The 12,847-nt window shown below is 53.9% G+C and overlaps 1 protein-coding gene across 1 annotated transcript; it reads left to right on the top strand.

Annotated features, from left to right (window-relative positions):
* The first annotated feature begins 2,489 nt into the window (after nt 1–2,489).
* CAP1 (cyclase associated actin cytoskeleton regulatory protein 1) lies at nt 2,490–12,460 on the top strand. Its single transcript, XM_061358941.1, has 12 exons — nt 2,490–2,636; nt 4,153–4,253; nt 4,719–4,796; nt 7,055–7,198; nt 7,275–7,360; nt 7,840–7,945; nt 8,048–8,225; nt 8,870–9,057; nt 9,182–9,305; nt 9,397–9,479; nt 10,526–10,669; nt 11,036–12,460. Exons 1-12 carry the CDS (start codon nt 2,543–2,545, stop codon nt 11,117–11,119), a joined length of 1,410 nt encoding a protein of 469 aa, XP_061214925.1. The 5' UTR covers nt 2,490–2,542; the 3' UTR covers nt 11,120–12,460.
* The last annotated feature ends 387 nt before the right edge of the window (nt 12,461–12,847 follow it).

Raw genomic sequence — 12,847 nt, 5'->3', positions numbered from 1 at the left:
TGACCTGTGTCTTGACTTCCTCTTCAAAGAAGGCAAATGGGAGCTGATGGTGTGCACTGTACTGAGAGCCCCAAAGGCAGCATGTCATTGCTGACCAGTTACCTTGCATTCAAAGTGATCGATAGACACAACACTGTGTGGAGGAGCCCAGGCAGGTCTGCCTTGAGATCTTTCTTTCCCTAGCTAAATGTTAACTCTGCTGTTGAGGTTAGGTACAACTGAATCTCTTTATTTCACTCCATAGGGGTGTGTAGGTACCAGAAAGCTCTATCCACAGGGGAAAGGGCATAGCAAGGGTGAGTCAAGGTAGTGTTAGCAAGGAGGAGCCAAGGTAGAGCTGCCTGCTCAAGGACTTTGTGCTGCTTGCAGTTAGTCCTGGCTTTGCTGCCCGTTGACTGAGTAATTTATGATGTGAGTTGTCCTAATGCTACCCATTAAACAGAAAGGAAAAGGAGTTCACCATCGGGCAGATAGCATCAGGTACACAGGGCTGGTGTCGAGCAATGCAAGCTCGTGCCTTCGGTCAGGAAAACCCAGGAAGGCTGTGTCAAACAGCAAGGAACCTGGATCTCAAGGACTGCTTCCTTGCAGAAAGACATGAATCCCGACAGCACATCCAGAATGGGTGCGATACGCTCCTCGCTCCTCGCAGCAGCGTGTTTTATTGCTGCGGGTAGGAAGCAGCTTCCCATCTGGACTTTCTGGTTTGTAATCCTGATTTGCAATGCAGTTTGTGCCTGCAAATGGGGCTGATCAGATTAGAGCCCTGTGTGGAATGTGCCAGGGATCGGTGGTGCAGAGCAGCAGCCTTGGCTGCGCGGCGCTCCATAAACCTGGTGCCCTTCCTGGGCTCCCATTTGCACCCCTTTCCCTCACTGCTTTCTCGAAGCATTGCCTTAACAGACAGCTCTCTGGGGGTGTGGGGGGAAAACCACCCTTTCTGTGGTGTGCTGGGAGCGGGGGAGGCAGAGCCCCGCTCTTGGCTGCACTCCCACTTGGAGACGTGAGCCCCATCCTGGATGCATCGGCCTCGGCTGCGGCAGCACCGATGCGCCTGTGGTCAGGAGCATGGGGTTCTGAAGGAAGGAGGCACTCATGGCTGGGGATTACAGGGGTGACTGCCCGCAGGTTTTGGCCTCTCTGAACTTTCTCTGTGCCTGGAAGCCATCGGGTCCCTTCCATGCAGCTCCATGCACAGCGCATCCTCTGGTGCAGAGGAGGAAACCGTGCTCTTCCTCTTGGAAAGTGGGGGTGGCATCTCTCATGTCCCCCCACCCCCCAGCAGTGCTGCTGCTTCTGACGCGAGCAGACGAAAGCAGGGTGGAAACGGCCTTGTTTGTCTTGTGCCATCAGTGACTAATGCTGGATCAGCCCCACATCCTCTGCAAGCGGGGTGAGAACTTTGGAGCAGGGCCGAGAGGGCTCGTGAGCAAAAGCAAGACCCTCCCTAGAAGTTCAGCTGGTGTTTCCCAGGGAGCTCTTGCATCAGTTCATGCAGGCAGCAGGGCAAACCCTGCCTCCCTTTTGGGGTATGCTGGGAGGGCCGTCCTCACCAGGCAGGGTTTTGGGCTCTTGCAGTAAGAAGGAAGCTGTGGCCGGGCTGTAATTGTGATTCACGTTGTAAAGCCTTTGGATGAGTGGTGATAAGATGGAAATGGGATGGGTGACTTGCTGCCTGCCTCCCTGCATTCCCTGTGCATGAGTGTGCCTGGAGCGTGCCTTGTCCTGCTCCCTGGGGCAGAGGCTCTGCAGAGCAGTAGTGAATGGCGAGGTTATGGCCTCAGCCCTCTCCAGATGAGACGCTGAGAAGGACTCGAGCCCCTCAACCTCCTTCCTGTGCAGCGCCTGCAGAGGAGGTTCTGTGCTTGAGCACTGCCTGCGCAGAGGGAGGAGGAGGAACAGGGGCCCATTGTGGCAGAGCAGCTCTGCCACCTTCACTGCTGCAGCTGCACATGGCAGCGGGTGCCAGGGATGCTCCTTGAGCACACTGATGGCCTGCACTGAAGCGATGCCAAGGTTAGAGATGTTCCTTGGAGCAGGTCAGGGCTCCAGGAGGTCCCTGCAGGTGCATTTGCAGAATGGACCCCCCCTTAGTCCTAACCTGAAGCAGTTGTGCTTGACGTGCTCTATGGTCACAACTGGGCTTTGGCCAAGTGCTGACTGCAGTGAGATGCTGAGCACACCTTTGCTTTATTGAGTGGTGTGGATATAAGGTTAGAAGATGGAAGTTTTGTATCCTTATATGTGCAAGAAGTTCTTTCACTGGCTGGAATAGGAACTGTGTGACCAGTAAGGAGTGGCTGTGGCAATAAGAATTAGCTTTGTGGGTGGCTTTGTGAGTAACCCAAATGTCCTTGCTAACGTGAGGGTACCCTGCTGTCACTGGGATGCAGAGCTAGGTAGAAATTACCCTCTGGAACTGGTAGAGCTTGCACCAGAGCAGCTGATAAAAACCCTCTTCCACGTTTGGTGTGTGAGTTTCATCCTTCAGAGGGTGCAAACAGTTGTCCTCTGCCTGTGCAGGTTGTGGACGGTGGTAGATATGGAAAGACTGGTGGAACGGTTGGAGAAGGCTGTGGAGCGCCTGGAGACCGTGTGCCAAGGGCCTGGCATGTGTGGAGATGGCTCTTCCAAAGGTAAGGCCCTCAGCACCTCCCCAGCAGCATCATCCCATGGGAATCCCTGTGCTGAAGGGTCAGCTGGGAGCCCTGGCAGAGCTGAACATCAGCAGTGGCTGTTGCAGTGCTATTGCAGGGGCTGTTGGATGGGCTGGGTGTGCAGGGGCTGTTGGATGAACTGGGAGTGCAGGGGCTGTTGGATGGGCTGGGTGTGCAGGGGCTGTTGGATGGGCTGGGTGTGCAGGCGCTGTTGGATGAACTGGGTGTGCAGGGGCTGTTGGATGAACTGGGTGTGCAGGCGCTGTTGGATGGGCTGGGTGTGCAGGGGCTGTTGGATGAACTGGGTGTGCAGGGGCTGTTGGATGAACCGGGTGTGCAGGGGCTGTTGGATGAACCGGGTGTGCAGGGGCTGTTGGATGGTGGGTGTAACTGGGTGTGCAGGGGCTGTTGGATGAACTGGGTGTGCAGGGGCTGTTGGATGAACTGGGTGTGCAGGGGCTGTTGGATGGGCTGGGTGTGCAGGGGCTGTTGGATGGGCTGGGTGTGCAGGGGCTGTTGGATGAACTGGGTGTGCAGGGGCTGTTGGATGGGCTGGGTGTGCAGGGGCTGTTGGATGGACTGGGTGTGCAGGGGCTGTTGGATGGACTGGGTGTGCAGGGGCTGTTGGATGAACTGGGTGTGCAGGGGCTGTTGGATGGGCTGGGTGTGCAGGGGCTGTTGGATGGGCTGGGTGTGCAGGGGCTGTTGGATGGGCTGGGTGTGCAGGGGCTGTTGGATGAACTGGGTGTGCAGGGGCTGTTGGATGGACTGGGTGTGCAGGGGCTGTTGGATGAACTGGGTGTGCAGGGGCTGTTGGATGAACTGGGTGTGCAGGGGCTGTTGGATGGACTGGGTGTGCAGGGGCTGTTGGATGGGCTGGGTGTGCAGGGGCTGTTGGATGGACTGGGTGTGCAGGGGCTGTTGGATGAACTGGGTGTGCAGGGGCTGTTGGATGAACTGGGTGTGCAGGGGCTGTTGGATGAACTGGGTGTGCAGGGGCTGTTGGATGAACTGGGTGTGCAGGGGCTGTTGGATGAACTGGGTGTGCAGGGGCTGTTGGATGAACTGGGTGTGCAGGGGCTGTTGGATGAACTGGGTGTGCAGGGGCTGTTGGATGAACTGGGTGTGCAGGGGCTGTTGGATGAACTGGGTGTGCAGGGGCTGTTGGATGAACTGGGTGTGCAGGGGCTGTTGGATGGGCTGGGTGTGCAGGGGCTGTTGGATGGGCTGGGTGTGCAGGGGCTCTTGGATGAACTGGGTGTGCAGGGGCTGTTGGTTGGGCTGCCTGTGCAGAGGGGAACTGAGTTCTGCAGCAGATCCTGCTGCGGTTACGGTGCTGCCAAGATAAGGACTTCCTGTGTCTGCAGCTCCCCTCGCTCAGCTGCGTGCTTCAGCCTGAGCCCTGCCTGTGGGTGATGGGAGCTGGGTGAGCTTCAGCCCAGGAGCCTGCCTGGTGCCTCTCACTGATCCCTGTGCCCTGGTTCCTTCTCTGCAGGAGTGGCTCAGTACGTGCAGGCCTTCGATGCCCTCCTGGCTGGCCCAGTAGCCGAATACATCAAGATCAGCAGAGAAGTTGGTGGGGATGTGCAGAAGCATGTAAGGACTCGTGCTCTTCCCTCTCTGCTTTAAATAGGTGCTGCTTGTCCTTCAGGGCTGTTAGGGGCCAAATGTGCTGTCAGTGTTTGCTGACAACACTATAAACATTCCTTCAGTGCTGTATCCTAGGATGTTTATAATCCCTGGGGATTCAGGGCAGATGCAGATGCCCAGATAACCTCTAACAGATTTCTCCTTACATACACATGACGAATAAAACCACCTCCTTGCAACCTTTGGTAGTTAGATGTCTAGCTCTCCTTAGAGTCCATGCCTTTAAGAGGCCTGTAAACTACCCAGCCTGGGAGCTATAGCACTCTGAGGATGGGTGTCTCCATGAATATATGCTTTGATTTCAGCAAGCTGCTTTCTTACAGCCTAGGAGCTGGGGGCAGCAGGAGCTTGAACAGCCCAGCACTACGCTGGATACGAGGGAAGCTCCCTCATGTTTCTCTCTGTTCTTAGGCTGAGATGGTTCATGCGGGTTTGATGAGCGAGAGGGCTCTCCTGGTGATGGCATCTCAACATCAGCAGCCAGCAGAGGTGAGTGTGGGAAATCACTTCTCATAAACCCTATGTGCTCTTATCTCGGAGCTGGGGATGGCTCTAAGCACAGGGGAACCTGGGCCATCAGAGCTGCTCCAAAAGGGGAACTGGAGGAGGGCTGGAGACAGCACAAGGCAGCACTTGCTGAAAGCAGGAACTGCTCCCGATGCTCCCCATTGCTGAGCTGAAGTCCCGAGGTTGGTTCTGGGAGCTGAGCACCTGGCATTGTCCAGGCACTGGAGCAACAAGGTTCCTGCAGCTGGGCAGCCTCTGAGTGTCATCTCATGGTGCCTGTCTCCAGTGGCACCAGCACCACACGAGATGCAGCCTGCAGACAGACACTTGTCTGGGCCAGGAGCCATGGGGGGATTTGTGTAGAGTGTGCTTTTCATTATGTGATCCTGAAGGATAACAGGCGCTTGTCTCTATTGAATGGCCTCTGAGTAGCTGGGCTTTTAGAATCGATTTGTCCTTAGCAAGTAATTTAACACTATACCCTGGGCTGCTGCCTCTCAGCAGGATGCGTGGCTGAGAATCTGATCCCAAATGCATTGGCTTTTCCCTGCTGAGAACTCTTTATCCTGAGCAACAGGATCCCACCTTGCTTTTCTTGGCAGTTATGATCTCAGTGATGGCTTCTCCTGTTACCAGTAGCTGGATTTCTCTTCCCTGTGAAACCCATCTGCATCTCTTTCCCCAAACTCAGCGTTGGAGGTTGTTTCCCTTTCACCAGGCTTGCTGAGGCGCTGCTCTGCATAGCCTCTGGGCTGGAATCTGCTTACAAATGCCACTGACACCTTGTTTAAATCAGGGACTATGAACCATGCACAAGCTTAATCTAGCGTAGGGTTTTGTGCAGGTTGGTTTGCAGGAGCCTCATCACTTCTGGAGCAGCCAGATTGAATCATAGAACCATAGAATGGTTTGGGTTGGAAAGGACCTTAAGATCATCCAGTTCCACCCCCCTGCCATGGGCAGGGACACCTCACACTAAACCATGGCACCCAGGGCTCTGTCCAACCTGGCCTTGAACACTGCCAGGGATGGAGCATTCACAGCTTCCCTGGGCAACCCATTCCAGTGCCTCAGCACCCTTACAGTAAAGAACTTCTTCCTTATATCCAATCTAAACTTCCCCTGTTTCAGTTTGAACCCGTTACCCCTTGTCCTGTCACTACAGTCCCTAATGAAGAGTCCATCCCCAGAATCTTTATAGGCCCCTTTCAGACACTGGAAGCTCCTATGAGGTCTCCACGCAGCTTCTCTTCTCCAGGCTGAACAGCCCCAACTCTCTCAGCCTGGCTCCATACAGGAGCTGCTCCAGCCCCTGAGCATCCTCGTGGCCTCCTCTGGACTTGTTCCAACAGTTCCGTGTCCTTATGTTGAGGACCCCAGAACTGCACACAATGCTCCAAGTGAGGACAAATACAAGATGTATGAACTGGCATTGTTTGTGGTGAAGACCTTGCCCATCCTGTTGTCCGACAGTGGTGCTGGGCTGGAGCTTCTGGAAGTGGAGCCTGGCCGCTGGTGCTCAGAACCTCTCTGCATGGAAGCAGTGAAAGGGGACAGCCAAAGCAAAAGCCAAGGCTTTGAGAAGCAAGTTTTGCCCAGACTGGTCCCTCACTGCTGCCACCAGCAGGAGGCTTCCTGAGCGTAAAGGAAAGATGCCCAGGAGGCATCTCTGGAAATCCAGAGCTGGCTGCTCTGCCCTCGGACTTCCAAGCACACCCAGTCAGTATTCCAGGTGAACACCACACAGACACAGTTCTTATCACCCAGACATGAGAGGCTTGGATTGGCTTGAGGAGCATTGGCTTCAATCCTGAAGTCCAGCTTGATGGGGTGACTTGAGAAATGGTGCGACTCCCGTTGTCGCGCAGGCTGTAGATCCCAAAAGGCAAGATCCTGCCTTGGACCTCTGTGTCTGAGGGCTTCTAAAGGAGAGGGAAACTTTGACAAACTGTCTTGGAACAAAAGAACCCAGGAAAGGCAAATGCTATTTCTGTCCTCGTTACTAACAGGCTTTGTCAGTGTCTCTTGGATGGAACATGAGTCACGGTTCTTGGCGTACTCCCATTGTACCAATCCACTTGGGAGCTGACTTCAGCCCTGGAGGAGCGAGGCTCATGGGGAGGGCTGAGCCTGGACAGGAGCTGTAGCAGTCAGAGTCTTCCTCTGGGTAACCATCATCTGAGCAGAGCAGCCCATTCCAGAGCAGTGATAACGTTCTCATTGTCCCTCCTGTCCTGCAGAATGCATTCTCATCGCTTCTGAAACCGATTTCGGAGCAAATCCAGGTGGTGCAGAACTTCAGGGAGAAGAACCGTGGTAGCAAACTCTTCAACCACTTATCAGCCGTCAGCGAGAGCATCCCTGCCCTGGGCTGGGTGGCCATGGTGAGCATTCCAGCTGGTAGGAGAAGTCCGGCTCCTTGGTGGGCTGTTCCTTGCCAATGTGTTCTTTCTCCTCTAGGCTCCAAAGCCTGGTCCTTATGTGAAGGAAATGACTGATGCTGCCATGTTTTATACCAACCGGATCCTCAAGGAGTACAAGGATGTGTAAGTTCACCTTCTTCCTTAAAGATGCCATTGAACACAACTAACTGGGTATGTAGGGGCTGCTCCAATATCCAGCCACAGCTGCCTTGGTCCTGGATTCATTCTTCTTTTTAAAGGCAGGGTATATTTATAGAGCCTCACTTAGCTGTTCTTTCCTGATCCTTAGGGACAAGATTCCTTGTATTCTTGTTGTAGCTGGAATCTCTGTCCCAGCGTTCCCATCATTGAATTGTTTCCCAGGGCACCACGTTGGGAATGGGTCTTGTTGGAAGCACTGGGCTCCTCAGTTAAAATGGTCACAGCCTGCAGCTTCCTGCCTGCAGGTGCAGGGTGAATGCTGAAGCCAGAGTGCAGTGCTGGAGGTGTGGGCTGCTGGGCTGGCCCGGCTGGGTCCTGCCTGTAGCTGAGAGGTGGAGGGATGTAATGGTTTTAATGGCAAATGCACCTGGTCGCTCCTCACCATCTCCTTGTGTCCTCAGAGATAAAAAGCAAGTGGATTGGGTGAAAGCTTACCTGAGCATCTGGACCGAGCTGCAGGCTTATATCAAAGAGTTTCACACCACGGGGCTGACCTGGAGCAAAACGGTGAGTGCCGCATCCGCAGGGGGCTCCGAGAGGAGGATTGCAGGGTTACTGCAGCAGGCACGGAACTTGTGCAATCGCCTTTCCTCTTCCGGCCTCTTGCAGGGTCCTGTAGCCACAGAAGGGACCAAGTCACCGTCTGCTCCCCCCATGGGGGCTGCGCCTCCCCCCCCGGGTCCTCCTCCACCTCCTGCTCCTGCCCCCAGCAGCTCCAGTGCTGACGATGCTGCCTCCCGCTCCGCGCTGTTCGCCCAGATCAACCGGGGCGAAGGCATCACCTCTGGTAGGCGAAGCAGGGACCCAGGGAGGGCATCCAGGAGCCAGGGTGCCTGTGCTGGGAGGCCTTGTTTTGCTGCTCTCCCTCAATACACCTCAAAACCAGGGGCCGTCTGCTCAGAGCAGAGGCTGGGAGCCCCTGAAGCAGCTCACAGGGACAGAGGGAGCACATCTGGGATCTCTCAGCCTCATCTGTCACATGTGGCAAGAGGTTAACCCCTGGCTGGAATGGAAAGAGTTTCCTGCATGCTGCCAGTAGAGAAGGTGCAGTCCTGCACCGATTCACATCAGCACAGAGCTCGTTCCCTGCTTGTGGTAGCTGCTCAGTGTATGGGGACAGTCAGAAACTGCAGTGAGTTGCCTGGCAGACATGGAAGAGCTGGTGCCTCCTGTTGTGTTCTCAATATTGCAGCACTTTTCTTGCTCCCTCTTTCACTGCTGCCACTTGTGCTTGGCCTCAGTTTAGGCCCAGCCTCAGTAATCATAGAATCACAGAATGGTTTGGCTTGGAAAGGACCTCAAGATCATCCAGTTCCATTTGCATTCTGACAATGGAATTGTGGGGATTGCTGTAATCACCCATGTCTGGTGTGTGTGAAACTGCACCCTTGGTTGGAGGAGACCGGGCCTCAGGTGTGACTTCTCTTGCAGGCTTAAGACACGTTTCAGATGACATGAAAACCCACAAGAATCCAGCCCTGAAGAACCAAGGGGGTCCTGTGAGAAGTGGACCCAAACCTTTCACTGCTCCCAAACCAGCCTGTAATGCTAATCCCGCCCCCAAAACCTCTCCAAAGGCACCTGCATTGCTAGAATTAGAGGGCAAAAAGTGGAGAGTGGTGAGTGCATGAGCAGATGGGAGGGATGGGAGCTGTGCAGCAGGGGAGGAGGAGGCTCTCCTGCGGGGCCTGCACTGCCCTGCTCTTCACAGTGTGAATACAGTGTGCTTCCCTGCCTCTTCAGGAAAACCAGGAGAATGCCACTAACCTGGTAATCAGTGACACAGAGCTGAAGCAGGTAGCGTACGTTTTCAAGTGCACAAACAGCACGCTCCAAATCAAAGGCAAGATCAACTCCATCACCCTCGGTAAGTGGAGAAGGCCCGAGAGGAGCTGCTGCTGCGAGCTGCTCTGAGCCTCCATAACCTTCTTGGGGCTCCCTCTGTGTTGTCTTTGCAGATAACTGTAAGAAGCTAGGGCTGGTCTTTGATGACGTGGTGGGCATCGTAGAGATCATAAACAGCAGGGACATCAAAGTTCAGGTGAGTGCCTGCGACCTGTTCTCTGCAGTGTGAGCCTTGCGCTGTCAAACTGGTACCTGTAGCATCTGCCTCCTTGAGTAGCTTTATTTCCAGAGCAGGAACCTTGTGGTGCTTGCCCAGCCCTTAGGAAAGGGTTGAAATGTGCCTCACTGAGCTGCTCCAGGGCTCTGGTTAGAGTCTGTGTGAGGAGGGCAGCGCAGGAGGGCTGCCAAAGCAGGAGGCCAGCAGGAGAGGCTGTTCTGATCCTGGTTTTGGTGTCTGATTTGGGATGTGCTCAGTGTTCCCTGTAGTTTGTTCTGAAGAGACCAAACCAAGAAGTAACTCGGAGGTGTATGCAGAGTTCACAGTACCACAGTATCACAGTATGTTAGAGATTGGAAGGGACCTCAAAAGCTCATCCAGTCCAATCCCCCTGCCGGAGCAGGAACACCTAGATAAGGTTACACAGGAACGTGTCCAGGCGGGTTTGGAATGTCTCCAGAGAAGGAGACTCCACAACCTCCCTGGGCAGCCTGGTCCAGTGTTCCGTCACCCTCACTGAGAAGAAGTTTCTTCTCAAGCTTAAGTGGAACCTCTTGTGTTCCAGTTTGTACCCATTGCCCCTTGTCCTTTCATTGTTTGCCACTGAGAAGAGCCTGGCTCCATCCTCGTGACACTCCCCCTTTATATATTTATATACACTAATAAGGTCACCCCTCAATCTCCTCTTCTCCAAACTATAGAGACCCAGCTCCCTCAGTCTTTCCTCATAAGGGAGATGCTCCACTCCCTTCATCATCTCAGTTGCCCTGCGCTGGACTCTCTCCAGCAGGTCCCTGTCCTTCTTGAACTGAGGGGCCCAGAACTGGACACAATATTCCAGATGAGGTCTCACCAGGGCTGAGTAGAGGGGAAGGAGGACCTCTCTCGACCTACTAACCACCCCCCTTCTAATACACCCCAGGATGCCATTGGCCTGAGTTGGGCTGAAGCCTCTTGCCTTGAAGGCATTGTAGTCACCTGGGTGCAGGTACCGCTCCTCTAACTGCTGCTTTGACCACCCGCAGGTAATGGGTAAAGTGCCAACGATTTCCATCAACAAGACAGACGGCTGCCACGTGTACCTGAGCAAGAGCTCCCTAGACTGCGAGATCGTCAGTGCCAAGTCATCCGAGATGAACGTCCTTATTCCCACCGAGGCTGGGGACTTTGTAAGTGTGGGGATGGAGGTGGCCCCGCGGGCCTGGGCTCACCCAGGGCAGGATGAGTGCTCTGAGCCCCCTTTGAGACCTTACAGTGAGGTCTGGAAGGACAGTTCCAGGCTCTAGACTGTGGAGGTTGTGGATCTGATGTTAAAAGCAGCAAATCAAATGGGTTGCTCTTTATAGCAAGATACTTGCTGTTAGTGGGAGCTGCTGCTTCCTCAGCATCTCCTTGGGGCAGAACAGGCAGCGTTTGTGCTGCAGGAGAGGGGACAGCGTGTATCCAAGGGAAGAAATGCCTGAAGCAGTGGGAGGAGCTCCTTGTCTCCTTCACCAACTGGTTTCTAACAACAGGTTTCTATTTTTACCCTGCAGACTGAATTCCCTGTCCCAGAACAGTTCAAGACAGTGTGGAACGGTCAGAAGCTGGTTACCACTGTGACGGAAATTGCTGGCTAAGCACAACAGCCCCAAGGCTCACGCCCTCCCCTGGCCCTGCTGTGGGACAAATCTGCTTCCAGATGATTCTTTTAGGTTTCTTGTACCTTTCTGCTCTCAAACTGCTTCTCGTCTACCCACAGAGAGACACAGCTGCCTGCCGGCACCGCGATGCCTCTGCCTGGGGCTTGGTGTAGGTGCTGGGTCAGTTATTGCCCACATCTATTAGCAGGAAGGTGAATTCTCTTTCCTCCCCCCCCCCCCACCCCTTGTCTGGTTTCAGTGCACCAATTGATGGAGTCAGGTTGATGGTGAGGTTCACAGCCAGTCCGAGCAGTTGGCTTTCGGAGGTGGTGTTTGGAGGTTTTTATATTGCTTTTAAGGAAACTCTTCACGTGAGAGAGGAATGTTGTCCCCTTTTAAACAAATAACGGTGTCTGTCAGGGTCCCGAGCACCCGCTTGCTATGGTGGATGTCTTGAGAAGGTCCTGGGAAGCTGCTAATTCCAGCTCTAGGTACTAGTTGGTGGCATTATGGGAATGGGTTTGTGGGACCAAAGGTTGAGGAGCTGGGCTGTAGCATTCCACCCCCAATTCTCTTTCATCATTCCTATTAGCTCAGTGCATTTCCAGTTGTGCCATGTCAGGAGGCTTTCTATTAACCAGTGCCACAGGATGAGCGCAGCGCAGGGGCTGCGGTTCCCCCCCCACCCCACGGCTCTCTGGCTGGTATCTTGGAGCTGAGCACCTCCTATTCCATGAGCTCTTCACTCTCCCAGGGGAATCTTTACTCCAGGGCTTCCTTCTTGGAGCAGCTGAACTCAGGTTCAGTCTTCCAGGGCAGTTCTTTGAGCCTGTCCCTTTCCAGCCCAGGGTCAGGAGTGCAGGGCTATAAGTACGTGAGCTGATCCCATCGGTTCATCACTCTCTTCCTCATCTGCAGTCAGTCCCCATACAGCAAATCCTCTCACCCTCCCCCTGTTACTTGGCTCTTTCCTTTGGTGGAAGCTCATAGCCCCTGTTCCAGGGCCCTGGAGCAGCGCTGGAGCCAAGGCACAGTACTGTACTGCCCACAAAGGGAGCTGCACGTGCTTTGACCTTCATTTTTCCAACGCCTCGGGTGGCATAAGCATATCTTAAATGCATTTCCTCTGTAAAGTGTCAATGTTCTTTTTCTCTAGTACAAAACTTACAAAAAAAAAAAAACAAAAACCCACAAAAATATGCAAGTTTTTTTTTTATTATTTTGAGACTGTCCTGTGACTTGTACTCGTCTTCTCCTGAGGCTTGTGGAAAAAAACCTTTCTTATGTACTTAAGATTATACAGAAGATAGAATAAAGTTAATGCCAACTTGCTCATTACAGTGGCTCGTGTCTGCTCTTTGGGGGCACACAGGACCAGCTGCCCAACGTGCTTTCCCCATGGGCATGTACAGACTTTCCTGACCCCCCCCCTTGCATCACTTGCTCAATCTCACCTGGTTTTAGTTGGTTAAAGTCTTTATTGGTTCCAGTTGCTGTACAAAAGTGCCATTAGTTGCAAACTTCAAGCTGTTAATACCCACTTAATGCAAACCCCTCCTTTTTCCCCATGAAACACCTCAAGTTGCCCCTTTCCCCCCCCGCCCCAGGCCTGAAGGATGGGCTCTAATGTCTTTCCTCTGCAGCCAGCCATGGGTCTACCTGCTGATCCTATCGAGATGCTCAATGCTTGCACTAGTGCATTCAGTTAATACTGCCACTGTGGCC

The sequence above is a fragment of the Neopsephotus bourkii genome, unplaced genomic scaffold (genome assembly GCF_033783945.1).
Source record: "Neopsephotus bourkii isolate Nb327-2 ecotype Australia unplaced genomic scaffold, CSIRO-AGI_Nbou_v1 NB_959, whole genome shotgun sequence".
NCBI classification, from domain to species: Eukaryota; Metazoa; Chordata; class Aves; order Psittaciformes; family Psittacidae; genus Neopsephotus; species Neopsephotus bourkii.
This window is presented reverse-complemented; position numbering and strand designations above follow the sequence as displayed.